This window comes from Carassius auratus, chromosome 7 (assembly GCF_003368295.1).
Source record: "Carassius auratus strain Wakin chromosome 7, ASM336829v1, whole genome shotgun sequence".
Classification (NCBI taxonomy): Eukaryota; Metazoa; Chordata; class Actinopteri; order Cypriniformes; family Cyprinidae; genus Carassius; species Carassius auratus.
Genome location: NC_039249.1, coordinates 2,888,514 through 2,908,432, shown reverse-complemented (window position 1 = coordinate 2,908,432; position 19,919 = coordinate 2,888,514). Strand labels below are relative to the sequence as shown.

Here is a 19,919-nt window from a genome sequence, read left to right as displayed (position 1 = left end):
TCACAAAAAAGAAAAAAAAATTTTTTATTAAACGTAAATAGTGTTTTAAATGAGTATATTTTGCAAGTGGACTCCAGTCTAGTACTCTAGTCTAGTACATAGTTCATTGTTTTAAAAATACAATTTTAAATAGTCACAAAGCGCTCAGAACGGGACTTTTATTTCGTCAACAAGGCGTATCCACGTCCATTTTGATGACGTCTCACGGTGGCGAGCTTCACACATCGCTGCTTTTAATTCTAGGCACATTCGCGGAGGAATTTACCATCCATCATCTTTCCTTCTTCAGCGGCGTCGACGCTCTTCCCGATTTATTTTAACTTCACTAGCTGTACGGTTTTGTACAAAATCTATTCTGTCTTTTGAAAATATACAATTGCGCTGAAATTTGTTTTCCCTGATGATATGGATTAATTTGTTGATGCCTACAGAAATTGCCTGGACACAATTGTTCCACCTGACCATGCAGAAAACCCCGGGGATAACAACACACTGCAAGGATTAGTGTAGTTCATAAAGATCGCTGCTTTTTGTATACACATCATATTTTTTATACCGGAATCGCTTTATTAATTTATAGCAGGTTTTTCTAAGAAAAGGAACAAGGAAGAAAGGAAAGAAGGAAACCCTCAAGCAGAGGTATGTATGTAATGAATGAATGAATGTAAACCAGATCATGTGTCATTCATGTCTTCAGCGCATCTTTGCGTTACATTTGGAATGTGTTTCCGCATTTATGCACTGCCGCCCTTGATTTAATTAATTTTTTCTTAATTTAATTTTGTGAATTGTTTAAAAGCGTAATATTATTACATTATATTATATAGCGTTGTAAAATAATTGTACAAAATTATATTGACTTTTACATTTTTATTTTGTGTGCAAGTAAATATATATATAGCCTAATATCAAGTGTAAAAAATTATGTCTATACAAATACATACACACACACACACACATATATATATATATATATATGTGTGTGTGTGTGTGTGTGTATCATACAATTTTATAAAGTTGACATCAAATTGGATTCCTGCATAATATTCCATAATATTCCCCCAAATAACAATAATGATATTGTATAACAATTGCTTATTAAACGCAATAGAGTTTATTGAGAATTTTTTGTTAAAATTACAGCTTGAATATTCTATTCAGAAATTAAAATCATTTTAGAAATGTGACTTCATTTTAGTATGAATTGCCTTTTATGATTTACTGACCCATATAGAACACAATAAGAGAAAAATGCAGAATTTGCAGTGGATGGAAACATCCCAGGAAAGCTCGCTCCTAGAAAGCACCTTTAGACCACAGTCAACATCTCACAGCTTTAGGATTAACAAAGTTGTAAGCTATTTATAGTGGGATGTTTACGGTTCATTTTACTCTTTTAACATGGCTTTACTGATTCTAGTTTTATCGCATTAAAAACAGAAGGTTTTTAGGGATGGTTGATTTGTCCAAATATATAGTCAATAGATCTCATTAGAGTGTAAATGTGTAGAGGAAGGTAACCAAAACATCAGACCTTAAATGCTGCTGGTTGGTGGTTTCTGACTGGAGCTGTGTCATGTTCATCCCTGCACAGTCACAGACACGTGAGAGCTACGGCCTTCTCCAGTTTCACTGGACTCTCGCTTTTACCTCCAAGCCTTTCTGACTTAATAGCCTAATGGTCAATAGAACTGAAAAATAGATAATAGCACATTTTATATGATGGACCATATTATTGGCAGCAATTTTGAGATTATGGCCAGGGTTTATAAAATTAATTGGAATAATAATAATATTTTTTTATTATTACAATTTTTATTTTTCATGTTTTTGAAATAAGTCTCTTATGCTCACAAAAAAATGTATTTGAAATATAAATATTTGTAACATTATAAATGTTTATACATATTTATATATTTTCTAAACTTTTTTTCTATACAGTATCTTCTGCACTTTTTGTTGTGACTAATATTTTATTATTTGAATCTTGTTAAAAAGCCAATAATAGCCTTTAAAGCTTGTGTGACAACATGCCCCACTGCTGGGTCACGAAATGAACATGATGCAGTGAACTGTATCTTTATTGTTGGACAATAATTATGGTATTCTTAAATAGCTGCACAGAACATTTCAAAATAAATGTGAGTATAACAAAAACACATGATTGAAGTTTGGACTTAGTGATGTCATTGCACTATTTGCATACTGAACTCTGATTGGTCTTTTTTCTTGCATGTATTTGCACACAGAATTGTAGTTGGGTTTTTGCTCTCCTATTGTTCCTATACAAATAATCATGTCAGTTTAATCTTAAAGTCTGTGTTATTTTATGATTTGCTGACAATTTACTTGCTTTATGTTATACTCATGTAAAAATATGCGGTGACTGATTTATTTAATAGTGACTAACGGTATATGCCACTACTCTTCCCACAGTCATGTCCTTCAGGAGGGGTGTTGTCAGGCAGAGTAAGTTCAGGCATGTGTTTGCCCAGGCTTGGAAGGCTGAGCACTGCCTCGATGATGTCAGAGTATCACGCGTGACATGGGACGGTCCACTGTGCGCCACCAATCCCAAGTTCATTGCTGTTGTCATTGAGGCCGGAGGAGGCGGAGCCTTTCTTGTGTTACCACTCGCCAAGGTTGGCATGCGTTCTCTCGCATTAACAACAACCCTGAGGATTTACAGTTGGTATTTTACATAGGTTTGCATAATCAAATGGTTCTGCTCACATAGTTCCTGTGTCTCCTAATACTAGAGTGGTCGAGTGGACCAGAACACCCCGACCGTGTGCGGTCACGCGGCTCCGGTGCTGGATGTGCAGTGGTGCCCACATGATGACAATGTTATTGCCAGTGCCTCAGAGGACTGCACTGTCAAGGTTTGCTCCTTTCCCTTTAACAAAACCTACACATCAGTGACTGTCTTATAATTACTGATTGCGTGAATATAGCATCACTGGGCCTTTACATGGTAAATATTATCAGTTCAGTTGAATTTGGCTGTTTTAGCAGTTGGGTAGATACTGGATTGCAATAATTATCTAAATATTTTCAACCTTTTCAGTTGAAGTTTTTTTTGACTAAACATCCAAACACCAAATATACTCTATGCACAAATACTATATATATTACATTTACTCATTTAGCAGACGCTTTTATCCAAAGCGACTTACAAATGAGGACAGTGGAAGCAATAAAAAAAAAAAAAAAAGCAATGATGTATAAGTGCTATAACAAGTCTCAGTTAGGTTAACACAGTACACGTAGCATGGGCTTTAAAATAATATAATAAATAAAAAGAAAACAGATAGAATAAAAACAGAGCAAGCTAGTGATAGAGGTCACACACACAGATATATATATATATATATATATATATATATATATATAAACTGTATATATGTGTGTGTGTGTGTGTGTGTGTGTGTGTGTGTGTGTGTGTGTGCGTGTAAAGACCTTGTGTGTGTGTGTATATATATATATATATATATATATATATATATATATATTATTTCTTTATTTATTAACTGTTTTAAAACAGATAGTTCCAGTTCTTGATTCTGATTGGTTGAGCCACGTTCGAAGCTGTTGTTAATTACACTACAAACATACACCTTTGTTTACTTCTGTGAGTTGCTCGGCAACCACTCTTTTAGAACCACAACTGTTTCTGAAGAACTACGTAAGCTGTGTCTCATTTGAAGGCTGCATACATCATCGGGGAAGTCTAATTTAAGAAAATTAACCGTTAAGTTGCAAAGTAAAAAATAAATTATAGTATTTTAAAGCTCATAAGGAATAACAGTCAATTTTATTAGGGTTTTTCTTAAATAAGACATCCTCAATAACGTATGCAGCCTTCAAATGCGACCTCCGGAGGACACAGCCTGCGAAATGAGACGCAGCCATTGTTTGGTGGAAGAATGTTGTTTTCATTTATATTATTTAACTTTATGTGATATGTTTTATTTTGTGAAACTTTACTAGGTATATGGAATAACCGTTTTATAAAAGCAATACGCCCCGTGAAGCCGTGGTTTACAGGGAATTTTACAACAGTAAAGGTTTTTTTTAACAATGCCCCTTAGCTGTTATAAATTCACTGTAAACCATAGCTTCTTGGGGCTTATTGCTTTGATATAAACTACTGCCCAAAGTCTTAAATATTTCGAAAGTCTCTTATTCTCATCAAGGCTGAATTTATTTGATAAACAAAAACAGTGAAAATGTTAATATTGTGGAAGATTTGAAATAACTGGGTTCGGATTTAACATATTTTAAATAATTATTTTAATTGTAGACTGTAAATAATTTCTGTCATTTCAGCAGCCATTGCTCTAGTCTTCATGATCTTCAATTATTGTTTGTGCTAAATTATTACTGGTGGTTCTTATTATTACCAATGTTCGAAATGTACAACCTGTGATACATTTTCAGGCTACTTTGTTTAATAAAAAAGTTAAAAAGGACAGCTTTGACTTAAAATAGACGTCGTTTGTAAATATATTTTCTGTCACTTTTGATTAATGCATCCTTGGTGAATTAAAGTATAACCATAACCCAATTTTTTTTTAACGGTAGTGAGTCAAAATGAAGCAGCCCAACTGTTTTTAACATTGATAATAAAAAGAAATGTGTCTTAAGCACCAAATCGGCATGATTTCTGAAGGATCCCGTGACACTGAAGAATAAGTTAAGACACTGTATTTTTGCATAACAGATTTGGCAGATTCCTGACGGAGGTCTGACATCTCCCATGTCTGAAGCAGTTGTGACTCTCGAGGGCCACAGTAAAAGAGTGGGCATCCTGGCCTGGCACCCTTCTGCTCTCAATATCCTGTTGACTGCAGGTAAGCTCTTCCTATGTGTATATACTGTATTTACTTTGCCAGCTTGGATTAAGTCTGTTCTGGCACACTCTATTTTTGGCATGTGCTCTAATTCTAGTGTCTTAAATCGTTTATCAAGCCCTAATTTTGGATATTGGACTTGTTTGAGGGTTCCGTGCATCTTCAAAGTATTGAAAAGAAAATAGAGCTGTCAGTCAAATGTAAAGAAGTAACAAAAATAAATCTCAGATCTGAAACTGGACCGCTTGATGCACAGATTGATTTAAAGGTTTGTGCACGACCAGCCAAAGAAAGGTGGTTTGGATTTGATTTGCATTGGCATGGAAATATCTGAGATGCAAATCTTAGTTCTTAAACTGGAAAGGTGTTTTTTTCTTTCTGACCTTTTGGCCAACTTTGGTCTTGTTTGTTCTTGTTCTAGGATGTGATAATGTCCTGTGTGTGTGGGATGTGGGCACCGGGGAGCTGGTGTACCAGCTGAGTGACGCCCATCCAGACCTGATATACAGCGTGAGCTGGAACCGCGAGGGCAGCGTCCTGTGCACCACCTGTAAAGACAAAGCCTTACGAGTCATTGATCCCCGGCGTGGAACAGTCATTAAGGTCAGCCTGTTCATTTCAGCCAGGGGGTCTGTGAAGAACAAATACAATACAGATTTTCAAAATAAATAAAGAGGCATCTCATGCTTATCAAGGTTGTATTTATTTGATCTACTTAAAAAAATGCAGTTAGGGCTGTAATTTTGTGAAATATTATTTCAATATAAAAGAACTGTTTTATATTGGAACATATTTTAAAATGTAATTTATTCAGTATCCAGTATTCAGTCACATGATCATTCAGAAATCATTTCAGTATTTGTTTTTCCAGAAACATATGATTGCTATATAAATATATTCTTATCATTACCCATGGTATTTGTATACCCATTTGAAAAAAAAGTTGTGCTAATTAATATGTGACCCTGGACCACAAAACGTAAGTTTTAAGTCGCTTTGGTATATTTTAAGCAGTAGCCAAAAAAACATTGTATGGGTCAAAATTATCTTTTTTTTAATGTCAAAAACCATAAGGATATTAAAGGGGTCATGTGATGCCTTTTTAAAGATCATTATTTTGTGTGTTTGGTGTAATAGAATTTGTTGACATGCTTTAATGTTCAAAAAAACACATTCTTTTTTCAAATACTGTACATTATTGTAGGTCCTCTATGCCCCGTCTCTCTCAAACGCATCGTTTTCTACAAAGTCCCTCCTTCTGACAAGCACAGTCTGCTCTGATTGGCCAACTGACCCAGTTTACTGTGATTGGCCGAACACTGCAAGCACTCGTCAGAAATGTAACGCCCCTTTTCATAATCGTGAGCTTCATCTTTCAAAGTAAATGTAAAGACAGTTAATAATGTCCTTAGTTTTACCATCAGTTCAAGTCTGAAAGGGGAACAGAGTCATGTGACAGACAGTGATGAAGCTCGTATGTGTTTGCAGAGACAGCGGCCTCCACTGTGTGACCCTGTCTCTCTCTCTCTCTCTCTCTCTCACACACACTCACACTCACACTCACACACACACACACACACACACACACACACACACACACACACACACACACACACACACACACACACACACACACAATGTGCTAAACTCCACATTTGAACAGTCAATAGCAAATATTTAACCTAATAACAAAACATACAGTTACTTACAGAAGCTGATTCAGAAGCAACAGATTGTCGTAGCAAAGTCAGAATGACCTCCTCTTCTAGATTCGAGAAACGGTCATCCATAAAATGCGTTGCTTTTCTGTTGTAACTTTTAAGATTTCTAAATGCATCTACTTTCAGAAGGCCAAATAAAGTGCTTTTACTTTTGCCTAGATACATACAACATCTCCCTGACATGGCTGCTTCAACACTAACCGCGGTTACTGAAACCAAGATGATACAGGTGTACAATGTAAACATAGACATTAAGTGCACCTGAGGACTAATGAGATTATTCTAAGAATGTTTATCTGCTGGAAAGAAGCTGCTCTTTAATCGGGATGTTTCTGCTGTAGTGATCTCAGCAGCAGCTGTTTTGTCCTGGCTGGGATATTTTGTCCACAATGAGCTTTTAGCGTCTGTGATGGTCCAGTGGAGGGGAAATCTATCAACATAGATCATTTGAAAGCATTCATAAGCATTGGAAGATTAGTATTACATAGCCACTGGCCAGTCACATGCCACTGCAATTCTGTTTGAGATGTGGCGGACTTGTTAAATAGAATATTAGTGCATTAATACTTTAAATCAATAAAAAAGAAAAAAAAAGAAAATTGTGGTCGCCTCTAAACATAAAAAGTTCCCAGGTAGTTTAGGTCTTGCGCTTTCCTCGTCTTCTGCATGAGATCACTTTGGAATCTTTAAATGGACTTCGGATCAGTGCTTTTGCACACATATGGGATTTATGTTTGTCAATGTCACACTCAGGTGCGGGAGAAGGCTCATGAGGGCACCAGGCCGATGAGGGCCGTGTTTCTGGCTGATGGGAAAATCCTGACAACCGGCTTCAGTCGCATGAGCGAGAGACAGCTCGCCCTCTGGGACACGGTAAGAGCACTCTGTAGAGGAGAACCACTGGTCCTCTTTTGTTTTGTCAGCAAGAAAGATCATTTAGAGCCTGAGGGGAAGCATTGATCTGTGCATAGAAACTTGATTGAACTTCCCACTGTATGCTCTATGGGTAATTCCTACTAAAAAAGCACATGACTATTCAAAAGTTTGGGATCGGTAAGACTTTCTTTAAAGCACATTTATTCAGCAAGGACAAATTAAACTTGATCAAAAGTAACTGTAAATGTATTTTTAATGTTACAAAAGATTTCTACTTCAAGTAAATGCTGTTTTTTATATTCATCAAAGAATCCTGAAAAAAAAGTATCGCAGTGACCACAAAAATGTATACAGTTAAATGCTCGCAGCATTGATTATGATAAGAAACATTTCTTGAGCAAATAGGCATATCAGAATGATTTCACGTGACACTGAAGACTGGAGGAACTGCTGCTGAAAATTCAGCTTTTCCATTACATTTTAAAATATATTCAAATAATTTCAATGATAATAACGATATTTTCAATGAAATAAATGCAGCCTTGGTGAGCACAATGGATTTATTTTTTTTAAACATTAAAAACTCTTACCAACCCCAAACGTTTGAACCATAGTATATTTATAAACAACATCATTTAAATATATTTATTTAGATTTTATTCTATTTTAATTATACTTCCTTCAATTCAAATGGAATTTGAACTCTTGAACCATCTGAGCAATCATGCCCTAGCATCCACTGTCAGAGCCACCCAGAATGCCTTAGCAACAGCTAATATTATAGTAATGCACAAACTCATACAGATCATCCGAGCAAAACCTTAGCAAGCATTTGCAATGGCCAAACTTCCACTTCTAGTGATTTCCAGCCACATGCCTTAGTAAAGTGCAACTCACATACGACCTTCGGACATCAAATTACTATTCAAATAGCTTCAAGTGACCTTAAAATGTCAAGACTTTTTCAACTTTCATGCAAAGTTCTGTCAAGTCAGCATTCAGTGTGTCTTGACGAGTTTGCATTTTCTAGTTTTTATTTTGTTGAAGTGCAAACATTCAGTTTAGTAGCTTCAGGACATATGAATAATCAGACCCTCACAAATGATCTTAGCTGACATAAAAACATCTGTATAAAGAATCAGCCCATCAATCAGATATTTCTCTCTTTTTGCTGTTGCCTGTCTGATTCAATTATTGAGCATGAAATAGTGCTATATGTTTTGATAACCTAGTGTATATATGACTGTCTTTGTATTGCAGAGGGATCTTTCTGAGCCAATGGTTTCTCAGGAAATAGACACCAGTAATGGAGTTCTGCTTCCATTCTATGATCCAGACACCAACATGGTTTACTTGTGCGGCAAGGTAGGATTACCCAGTGTTACCTGATCACCTTCAACTGTTGCACGACAGGTTTCTCCAGCAGCTCTAACAGAGATATAAACATGCTGTTTCAATGAACAAATAAACATGATTGTTGCACAATCACTGCCTGCGGTAGCTTTCCTTATTTACATACAGCAAACATAAACACACTACCATTCAAAAGTTTGGATTTTAGTTAAAAATTTTCAAAAAAAAAAAAAAAGAAAGTCTCCTGTGTTCAACGATAAAAATACTATATTTCAATATTTTAAAATGGAATTTATTCCTGTGATGTTGAAGCTGAATTTTTAGCAACATTTATTTCAGTATTCAGTATCACATGATCCTTCAGAAATCATAATATTTTTTGCAGAAAACTGTGACGTTTTTCCAATATTCTTTGATGAATAGCAAAAGAACAGCATTTATTTAAAAAAAAAAAACATTTTAACCATTCAAATGTCTTCACTGTGACTTTTGATCAATTTAATGCATCCTCAATTAATCAAATTAAATTTATGCATTTAGCAGATGCTTTTATCTAAAGCGACTTACAGTACAGTGCATTCAGGCTATCAATTTTAACCTATCATGTGTTCCCGGGGAATCGAACCCCCAACCTTGCGCTTGATAACGCAATGAACTACCAATTGAGCTACAAGAACACTTATTTATTAACAATTATTAATTTATTTAACAAGTTTTATAAGAGATGTGGAATATGTAAGAATAAAATAAATGGCACAGTAATGGTATCAGATGTAATACTATGGTACTCCTAGGCATGAGTACTAAAAGTATAACCAGTAGTTGATTGAATCTAGAGTTGTTAATGAACTGTAACACACGGTCTCTCTCTCTCTCTCTTTCACAGGGAGATTGTACTATTCGTTACTTTGAGGTGACAGATGAGTCCCCGTATGTTCATTTCCTGAGTCTGTACAGCAGTAAGGAGCCGCAGAGAGGTGCTGGTTTCCTAAGCAAACGAGGAGTAGATGTCAACAAGTGTGAAATAGCAAGGTATGAACTGAACTACTGTGTTACTTTAAGGTCTAATCGTAATCATATTTGTCATTGTTCGATTTTGGTACTTTTTATCCCATTTGGGTGTGAATCTGATTGCATTTCCTTTGCCTTGATGAATGCCCTGAAAACATTTGAGTGGCAACTCCATCTTGAGTCTTTTTCTTAGTTTGTTCTGTTTGATGGGTTATTTGGCCGGAGTGCTTGACTAAGAGATATAAAACTGAGCAAACAGGAAGTGAAAGAATAGTTCACAAGAAATGCAAATGGTTTCTTTCTTTCTTCCATGGAGGATGAATCACATTCGACATACATACAGTATATTACTATTTAAAAGTTGTTTTTAATATGATATTTTTTTTGTCTTTTCTTTAATAAAAGATACTGTACAGCATTAATTCTCTGACATATTACAATTTAAAATAACAGTTTAATGTTCTATTTTAATGTTCGAATAATTTTCAGCTTTTTTCAGCAACCAGTCTTCAGTGTCACATGATCCGTCAAAAATCATTCCAATATTTGTTAATGTAGTTCTCAATAATAATTCATTATTCATAATATAATAATAATTTATTAATATTAAATTAAAAGAACACCATCTATTTTAAGTCAGAATTGAAATAGCAATATAAATGTGTTTTCTGTAACTTTATTATCAAATGTATCTATGGTTTTTGAATATAAATATAGATTTATTTCCAAAAAACAAAAGAAAAATCTTACAGACCCCATGCTTTTGAACAGTAGTGTATACTTCATACAGATATTATATTCCATAAAACATAGGCATATACTGAAAAGATGATTTCAAGCTTCAAAAATGAACCTTAAAAGAAGTTTATTCAACTCATGCAATATAAATCTAAATGTTGCTTTTTGTGCGTAACAAACTGAAATAAGGATTATTCGCTAAAAAACAAAATTCTCTTTCATCTTTATTGTAGAGCAGAAAGTCATTATTTTTACACCTGCACTTATTCTTAAATATCATCTCTCAAGTGCTGGCATTTATCTCCATTATTCCTCATTTTATTCCATCAGGTTCTACAAACTGCATGAGAGGAAGGTCGAGCCCATATCTATGACTGTGCCGCGCAAGGTACGTTCAGTCTGCATGTCAGAGCGACCACTCGTACAATTCTGAATTTTGTGTGTTAAGCGAGTATGAAAGGAAAGTTACTAAGTAAGACCTTTAGAACAGTTGAATTTCTGTCTGAAATACTGAGACAGGAAGTTCACTGAAAATTACCATGTTCTAAAATACTCTCTTAAACTACTTTGGTGTCCCCATTTTGTAAGGCAGCTATCAGCCATATTGACTCCAAAAAATATGTTCAAATGGTGAGGATATGCTCATTTTTACTCAAGTTGTCATATTGAGGAATGACATCATCGGTTTCAAAACAAAACAATGAACAGACAGAACCAAATATGCTGGCTGATTTTTGAAAAATCTCCAAGTAATACCATTTTTGAGTGCAAACAATATGTAATATTTATTTATGTCACTCATCATGGACATTTAAGGATGCTGTCACATATTCATTGCCACCGAAAAGAAATTTGCCCAGGATGTAAAAATAAACAAAATTCATACTTCCCTTCATGCTCTAATAATTCACTAAAACAATTAAAGTCTGTCATCATTTACCCATAAGAGAAAACATCACACGGCTTTGGAAGTGACATGAGGATGAGAAAATCATGACAGGATTTCCATTTTGGGGTGATCGGAAAGACAAAACAGAAATAAAATGAGAAACTTGCATGATTTTACTATAATTTGTATATTGCAGGGGGGTTTTTGTATTCTACGTAATCCCACACTGTTGTATTTTTGGAGTCTTTGTGAAAGAGGGAGTAAGAAAATGTTATCAGCTGCAAACTACTCACTGGCATACAGACCTCAGTCAAGGAAGCATCATATTTAAGTTTTGACAGGAATGAAGTCAGGCCTGTGAGGGACAGAAGTACAGTGCATTCAGTGGATTGTAATGTTGTTTAACAACATAGCCATTGTTCAGCTGACAAAAAATCTTTTAAGGTGACAAAAACTCTGTAAAACCATTTTGAAAGGTTTTACTTTAGAGAAAATAATATGCTCAAAGACTTTTATATAGTGTGTGTGTGCAGCTGTTTTATTTAGTCTGTCCCTCAAAGCCCTGTTTTCATCTGTGTTAAATTCAATGTGGCGTCTGACCTGATTAAGGTCTATTTACCAAACTCTGTCTAAATGGTTGTTTTTTTTCCACCCACAATCAGTCCGACCTGTTTCAAGGGGATCTGTACCCAGATACAGCAGGATTAGAGCCTGCTCTTCAGGCAGAAGATTGGATAGCAGGACAGGACGCTCCTCCAATCCTTGTGTCCCTGAGCGGAGGCTACACGGCCCCTCCATCCAAATGTGGCACGCTCCGGGGTCGACCCAAACTGCTCTCTCAGACCAACACTAGTCCCACAAGCACCACTGCGCCAGCAAACCCTATGGCTGTTGAGATGGAGAGTGAGGGCTTGGGCCACGGACAAGGAAGAAGGGATGTAGATGGAGGCATAGAGAGAGTAAAGAAAGAGGTGAATGACAAGTTTGGACACAGATAGATAGATAGATAGATAGATAGATAGATAGATAGATAGATAGATAGATAGATAGATAGATAGATAGATAGATAGATAGATAGATAGATTGATAGATATTTTAAATTATATTCTATTAGATTTCATGGTAGTGTGTATGTTATGTAAATTTACACAATACCATGAAAACAAAAATTTTCTGAACTATTTCTGTTTTAATTATCTCACAATTTGTAAGATACAAATAGTTTTGATATAACATACTTTTATTTTGTGGTAGAAATGCGATTTCTTACATTCAAGCAATTAAATGTATGAATAAAAGTGTTAATTTCTTATATATTAGATCTTAATTTTAATATTTAAGTTTTTTAAGTTTAAGTATTTTTTTTTTTTTTACATATTTTAGTGCTGGGCAACAATTAATCGTGATTAATTGTATCCAAAATAAACGTTGTTTTTTTTTTTACATATTTTAGTGCTGGGCAACAATTAATCTTGATTAATTGTATCCAAAATAAACGTTGTTTTTTTTTTACATATTTTAGTGCTGGGCAACTATTAATCACGATTATTTGTATCCAAAATAAAAGTTTTTTTTACATATTTTAGTGCTGGGCAACAATTAATCGTGATTAATTGTATTCAAAATAAACCTTTTTTTTTTAAAACATATTTTAGTGCTGGGCAACAATTAATTGCATCCAAAATAAAAGGTTTTTTTGTACATATTTAGGGCTGTGCAACAATTAATCGCATCCAAAATAAAAGTTTTTTTTGTACATATTTAGGGCTGGGAAACAATTAATCGCGATTAATCACATCCAAAACAAACGAGTTTTTTTTTTTATACATATTTTAGTGCTGGACAACAATTAATCACGATTAATCGCATCTAAAATAAAAGGGTTTTTTTCATATTTTAGTGCTGGGCAACAATTATTCATAATTAATCCAATCCAAAATAAAAGTTTTTTTGTGCATATGTTTGTGTACTGTGTATATTTATTTTAAATATATAAATACACACACATGCATGTCTTTATTTAAAGATAAATGTCTTGTTTATATATATGTTTAAATATTTGATTAGTCATTGCCCAGCACTATATTAAATATATTAATTATATGCCTTCATTTTTTTGCCTGTTTATATTAAAGCTTAAATGTGCATTTTTATGCCCAAATGTTAAAGCTGAAATGTTTTTCTTTCTCGCACAGGAGGACCAACTTTCTGATATCCTGACAGAGATTCGGGCGTTGCGTGCTCTGGTTCTGGCTCAGGGTCACAGGATCGACGTCCTGGAAAGGCAACTCGCCCGTATTGAGGATGGAGAAGTGTGAAGGAAACTACAAACATATCACAACACATAGCCTTACCCAGATTTAGAAAGCTTCACTGAAGGGTTATGGGAAATGTAGTTCCATTGCTGTGGCACAGAGATAGAAAGACAATTGAGCTTTGAGTTTTGAGCTTTATCGGTACACTTTGGGTTTTAATGCACTGATATTAATATCCTAACTGCTGCTCATTTTGTGCTTTTTAATAGGGCTGTTATATCAGGTACTTATTACTGCTAACTACAGTTTTGAAGTCTAAATTTGGTTGGGTCAATATTTGCATAAACATGCAAACTTTAAATAAAAAGCAGACTTTATAATCTCTTGTAGCCTCAGCATATATAAATGCTTTTACATAATTAACGTAGTTTGAATCTAAAACCTTCAGGAAATGTAATAATCCAACATGCTGAATTGATTGCTTTCTTTCACTAAAGTTCGATGGTGTATATTGACCAACACTGTTCTTGGGTTTAGCTGCCCTCTCTTCCATTTGTATGGCATAACATACGTAGCATTGATTTTGGATGTTGTTAAAGTTTAATTATGTGGATATGTGAGTAGCATGTGATAGAAACTGTACTTGGTGTTGAAGGAATTTGTGAGCTTTCATTTCAATATAATGAAGAAACTTTATAGCAAGAGTTTCCGAAATGAAATGCAGGTCTTATAGGAAGAAAAATGTCCAGGTCGAATTTCACCCAAAAAGATAATACGATTTTTAGAATAAGATTTTTATTTTACCTTTTTACCACTTGTTCAAGTTTATTTTGGTTATTTTGTTAATTCATATTTTTCATAATTAATCGATTTTTATTATATTCCTTATAATCTTTTTACCATATTGCAAAAAAAATAATTAATATTTTATTTTATTTTTTACATATAAACCAGAATAAATTTAAGGCAGGACAACAAACACTACTATGATATATTAATGAGTTTTACAGTATGGTAATCCAAAATATTTAAAAAATATATTATAATTATATACCTTTCCTTTGATTTTTGGTGACCTGGACATTTTTCTCGGCAGGTTTGTTGAGATTCATTCTGTACCTCTCTATGAATAATTGTGTTTTTGATTCCTGTTTGATTGAATCTGAAAAATAATAGTAGTATGATGTGGTGTTAATAGGTTTAGATGGTGATGTTTTTGTATTTGTTAATCGTTAAGTTTTTAATCATGGGCACTACAATCAGGGATGACACAAACCGAGGGTCGACTCATCCTCCTCTGTGAATGATTTTGATTAAGTCTAGCTTTATCAGCTGTATATGTTGTAAATTATTTAATTACCCATTTTCTTAAAACTTAAGTGTTTACTGAATCTGTTCTTTTTAATAAACAACATTCACCCATCCCTACTGTATATAAGTTGGTTTTATTATTCATGGCATTAAAAAAAGCACAGAATTGGCCTGTGGTTGAGGTCAAAATACAATATTAAGTGCTAATTTTAGAAGTGAAAGTGCTAGACCGGAATAATATCTAATGCAACGTGCACATTTCATGGCTAATTTGGATACTAAGTAGAAGTTAAAGTTAACCAGGGCAAATCTAAATTCTAAAACTAAAATGGCATGTACAATGATAAATAAATATATATACCCAATTTGACCTGCATCTCGACTCAGTGGCCGTTCTCACATATAACTGTAACTTGAGGTGAGAACATGTCCAAATGGTGTTTTTAAAACCATGAAGAATTAATACCATAGATTTTGTCACGATATGATTGCATGTTTGGAGGTGTAATGTAACAGACATCATCTGTAACTAGGTTTTGTTACATTACGGATTGCTTCTCTGCACTGCACGAGCACTGAGGCATTCTTGTTTTCATGGTTCATAGCATCTTTAAACTCGACATTTCTAACAGGATGTGGTCTGAGAGAGACTTGTGCTTCATCGCACAATATCTAGCTAAAGGAAACTATGTTCCACTCAACTCTTCCTGTGCGGACTCCATATACTACTAAAAGATATTTTTTAACATGTTTTCTTTTGAGATACTTGCGTGTAGCTATAAAACGTGCTATAAATTAGGTTTCCTAATCAGACGATCATTCTGAAGTTCATACTAGATGCATTATTTAGAAATTCCTATGCATATTTCTTCTTCCTATAATTACGTCAACATTACCCACTAAACTTTATATTTGAGTAACCGTTAAACGAGTCAGTTAATTAAAAAATAATGAAACAAAATAATAAAAAAAATGGTTTAAAATGTATATTTTACATGAAAATCAAAGGTGTCTTCAGGGTATGACTGCCACACCCTTGTAATAGCAAGTGGCCTCTCTCTCTCTCTCTTTCTCTTTCTCTCCGCCCCTCTTTCCTGCCTATATGATCATGACAGATTTGAATTTTCTATTTTATGCTCTCTCTGGCTATGGGTTTAAGGGCAACTGAATAAAGGTGAGTTATTACTACTAGATTTTTAATGTTGTGTCTATTTATTTAGATTTTTATTGTCATGCGGTGCGAATAAATTAATTGACAATATTTATGAGCAACATTTCTTTTTTATCTGTATACAGATATGCTCATAAATGACAGTCACAGAGAATCTGCTGTTTAACATTACTGTTCTGTTATTTTTAATTGCGACCTAAATTAATAGTATTTTAGAAGAATATTATGCATGGATTTTAGGAAACATGTAATGCAGGTTGTTTTAAACACAGCAATAAATTACTTAACTTTCCCTTCTTTGGGTATTTGTCTTTTGGTCCAATCTGGCACAGGATTTGAATCCATTTGGGGCCGTATTTGAGCACATGCACAGCTGCATTAGCAAACCTTGTGAATAGCTGCTAAGCGGTTTGAAGCTCATTTATTTAGACGTTGACAGGCAGTGTAGGGTGTATAATGTCACAGAGAAGATTTTCTTTTGAACTGCAATAACGATGTGAAAAACCAATGTGATTTCCTGCCAGTTTTTCTAAAGTAATGCAAGCATGCTTACTTCCGTGCTAGTGCACTTCTGAGGCTTTACTAAAGAGTGTATGGCGGGAGCTGCTGCTCGTGTGGGCAAAGAAGCCACAGGTTATTATATTGTGTGCAACATGCTGCATGTTGCTGAAAACTCACACTCTCATAAAATAAAGCGGTCCACGGCGGAACCCTGAGGTACTAAAGCTAAAAAGTACCTCTTTGTACTTTATTTACCCTCAATATAAGTACCTTAAAGGTACATATTAGTACTTTATAAGTGCATAGTGGTAGCCTACTTTAAAAGATTTTATTAGTACCTGAAGCATACATTTCATTACCTTTTAAATGGGTACCGTCCCAGTGACAGTTTTGTACCTTTAGTGCAGCTAAAACTCAAACACCAGGGTTATTATAGTATAAACCTAAAAACATTTTGAAATGAAATAAATATTATTCTAAATAAAATGTATTATGTATTATGTAGGAAATTTCTGCTCATCAACTATTTGCCAGAGCAAAATTTCTCTTTTTTTTTTTTATTTTACGAAAAAATTCAAACTAAAACTGAAACAAAAATGAATAAACACTATATAGACACTTTTAAATAAAATGACAAAAACAGCAACAAATTAGCTAAAACTTAATCAAATTACAATGAAAAATACAAAAATAAAACCTTATTTTAAATATTTATAAAAGGTAATAGTATATTGACAATAAAATAATGCTGCTGAAGACACTGTGCATTGCTGTCTATTGTTGTACACTGCAAAAAATGAAAATGAATGTTTCACTCAAAAATTGCTAGTAAATTTCAGAAATAATTGCATTAAATTTGAAAATTTGAAAGATTTAATTTATTGTAAAACATTTACAACCAGTAATCCTTACTTTCAACTTCAAAAAAAAGCATTTTACTGAGACCAGAAATGTGTTTTTTCACATTTATTCTAATATAATTTGAATAAATGTATTACTTGGATTTTTTTTAAACATGCATCATTTGGAATTTTATAAAGGTGTCATTTGACTGTCCCCATCTCTTTAGTCATGGGATCACACAAGAGTAATGAAGCAGACAATACTGCAGTTGTCATCGCCCTCCTCTTCATATGGATCATACTTGTTTTGGCTTTTTTGTACTTTTATAAAAAACTTAACACGGACACGAATGGACAATACACTGTCCAGCGCATAGTCTTCGCCCCTGGCGGCCTACGGGATCGATTGAGACAAGGAGTCGGGGCTGTGGAAAACAGACTCGGTGTCCACATTTGGCCCCAACAGCGTGATGACGAGGAGACCATAGGAGGTCCTGACAAAGAGGATGAGGGGGGTGAAGGTCAGGACAAACAGAATGACAGTTACACGGAGGAGGGAGAGCAACAGGAACATGATGACGACAGGGATGATTCTTCAGATGATTATTCCAGCGTTGACCTGAGGGAGAGGGCAAAGATGCAGGCGGAAAAGAAAGAAGAGGATAAAGCTGAGGAAGACAAGGAGAAATTGAAGGAGGGGGAAGCAGCAGCGGCAGGAAAGGAGGAGACAAGTGAAGAAGTGAAGAATGCAGAAAAAGTGGAATTGCTTGTTGATCTGAAGCCGTTTGCAGGTAGTGCAATTTGGTCTGAGGAGAACAAAGATGGAAATGACTTGACTGCTTTGTGAAAAGCACAGAGACATTGCTTTTGAATTTAATAGGCGGGAAATAAGGTGGCTTGGTCCAGTGGGAGGACCAAAACTTTTTTTTAGAACTATGAGTTAATTCAAGCCTTTAAAATGCCTGGCATATTCATTTCTTTATGTAAAATATTATTTTGACCAATAGACAACATCTTTTTTTTTTTACACTTTTTTTTTAAAGTTTTCATGTGTGTGTTTTTTAATCATATTTGATACATCAAACATTGGCTGATATTTATATGGAAGAAGTATAGCGTGTAAATGTAAATCAGTGAGATGTTTATAATAGTTTATAGGACTACTCATATAATGTAATGCATTATAATGATGATTGAGATTTGTACAAATAAACTTTCTTTGAAAGATTGTTGTATCATATTAATTATTCACATTATAAATGATTTTTCTAAAAACAATTATGTGTGGATAATCAAGTAAACATAAGCTTATTTCGTCCAGTAAGTGTTGAAATAGCCTATCTTATGTTCCTTAAAAAATCAGTAAAAAACTGAACTGTAAAAAGACACGTATCAATCAGAACGGTTACAGTAAAGGACTTTTATTTGCTAAAGAAACTTCAACTATCAATCTGATGACTGAAGGCATGTAGTAGATTGTGTGCAACAGCTTAATTTTAGTCATGCTGATCATTTAGAGGAAATTTGCATATAGAATATGAAACAGCAGGTTTTATAGGGTTAACTAACTTTAAAAGCCAGTAAAATGCTTCCACACCATTTTCTATATGTTGTTAGTTTTATCCACTTCCTGTTGTTATTTTTTCTTCCTGCAAATGGTTATTGTGTGAATATACAATGTGAAACTTGTTAACATTTGTGGGAGATGTAAATACTTTTCTATTTTTAAAAACAGATATTTTCAGGTCAATACAGTTATTGCCAAATTGTTTTGTGTTTTAATATGACCTCACTGTAACCACTGATGTGTGAGTGTCCCAAAACCCATTAAGAACACGTGTAGAGCACATCAACTCCGAATGAAGCTGTTAAAATGTCCATGGTGATGAGTGTGTGACCTGGACGTAACATTTGACCTGATACAGCATTAGGGCATCCAACCACCAACCATTTTGAGGCTACAAACCAGGAACCACATCTCTTATCGTTGTTGCTCATTTTAAACAGAGTTTAGACAAGATTACGATGCAAAAGAATGCATATGCTAACTGTGTAAAATAAGAAAATGTCGGCTTTTTAAAGTCATAAATTGAGGTGATACTTGAAATAACGTTATGCCATTTAACATGATTTATACAGTACAATCACACACAGTCTTGGGAATATTTCTTAAGTAATTAAATTAATATAATGAATTCAATTTCCCATAGGCTACGACAGAAAACTCAAGCTCCACACTATACAATAATACATTCATACCCATATAGTACATTATATAACTAGAGCCACTATTGCATGAAAGAGACGGACGGGGATGTAGCTCAGTGGTAGAGCGCATGCTTCGCATGTATGAGGTCCCGGGTTCAATCCCCGGCATCTCCACTCACCTTTTGTTTTT

General features: G+C 34.4%; 2 protein-coding genes and 1 non-coding gene across 4 annotated transcripts; all 3 read left to right on the top strand.

The window, feature by feature from the left end:
- Nucleotides 1-190: 190 nt before the first annotated feature.
- Nucleotides 191-15,129, top strand: LOC113105525 (coronin-1B-like). 2 transcript variants are annotated; one of them, XM_026266623.1, is made up of 12 exons: nucleotides 191-331; nucleotides 432-639; nucleotides 2,437-2,642; nucleotides 2,760-2,882; nucleotides 4,724-4,853; nucleotides 5,275-5,456; nucleotides 7,328-7,447; nucleotides 8,711-8,815; nucleotides 9,690-9,835; nucleotides 10,883-10,940; nucleotides 12,104-12,412; nucleotides 13,637-15,129. In XM_026266623.1, the coding sequence occupies exons 3-12, from the start codon at nucleotides 2,439-2,441 to the stop codon at nucleotides 13,757-13,759; spliced, it is 1,500 nt and encodes a 499-aa protein (XP_026122408.1). In that variant the 5' UTR covers nucleotides 191-331; nucleotides 432-639; nucleotides 2,437-2,438; the 3' UTR covers nucleotides 13,760-15,129. The 2 variants fall into 2 exon arrangements, with proteins under 2 accessions (XP_026122408.1, XP_026122407.1); XM_026266622.1 differs by having other exon boundaries at nucleotides 199-639.
- Nucleotides 15,130-16,093: 964 nt separating this feature from the next.
- LOC113105527 (high mobility group nucleosome-binding domain-containing protein 5-like) lies at nucleotides 16,094-18,750 on the top strand. The gene is made up of 2 exons (XM_026266625.1): nucleotides 16,094-16,181; nucleotides 17,749-18,750. The coding sequence occupies exon 2, from the start codon at nucleotides 17,751-17,753 to the stop codon at nucleotides 18,366-18,368; it is 618 nt and encodes a 205-aa protein (XP_026122410.1). The 5' UTR covers nucleotides 16,094-16,181; nucleotides 17,749-17,750; the 3' UTR covers nucleotides 18,369-18,750.
- A 1,081-nt stretch (nucleotides 18,751-19,831) lies between these two features.
- Nucleotides 19,832-19,903, top strand: trnaa-cgc (transfer RNA alanine (anticodon CGC)). Its single transcript has one exon. It is a non-coding gene; the product is annotated as a tRNA-Ala (tRNA).
- The last annotated feature ends 16 nt before the right edge of the window (nucleotides 19,904-19,919 follow it).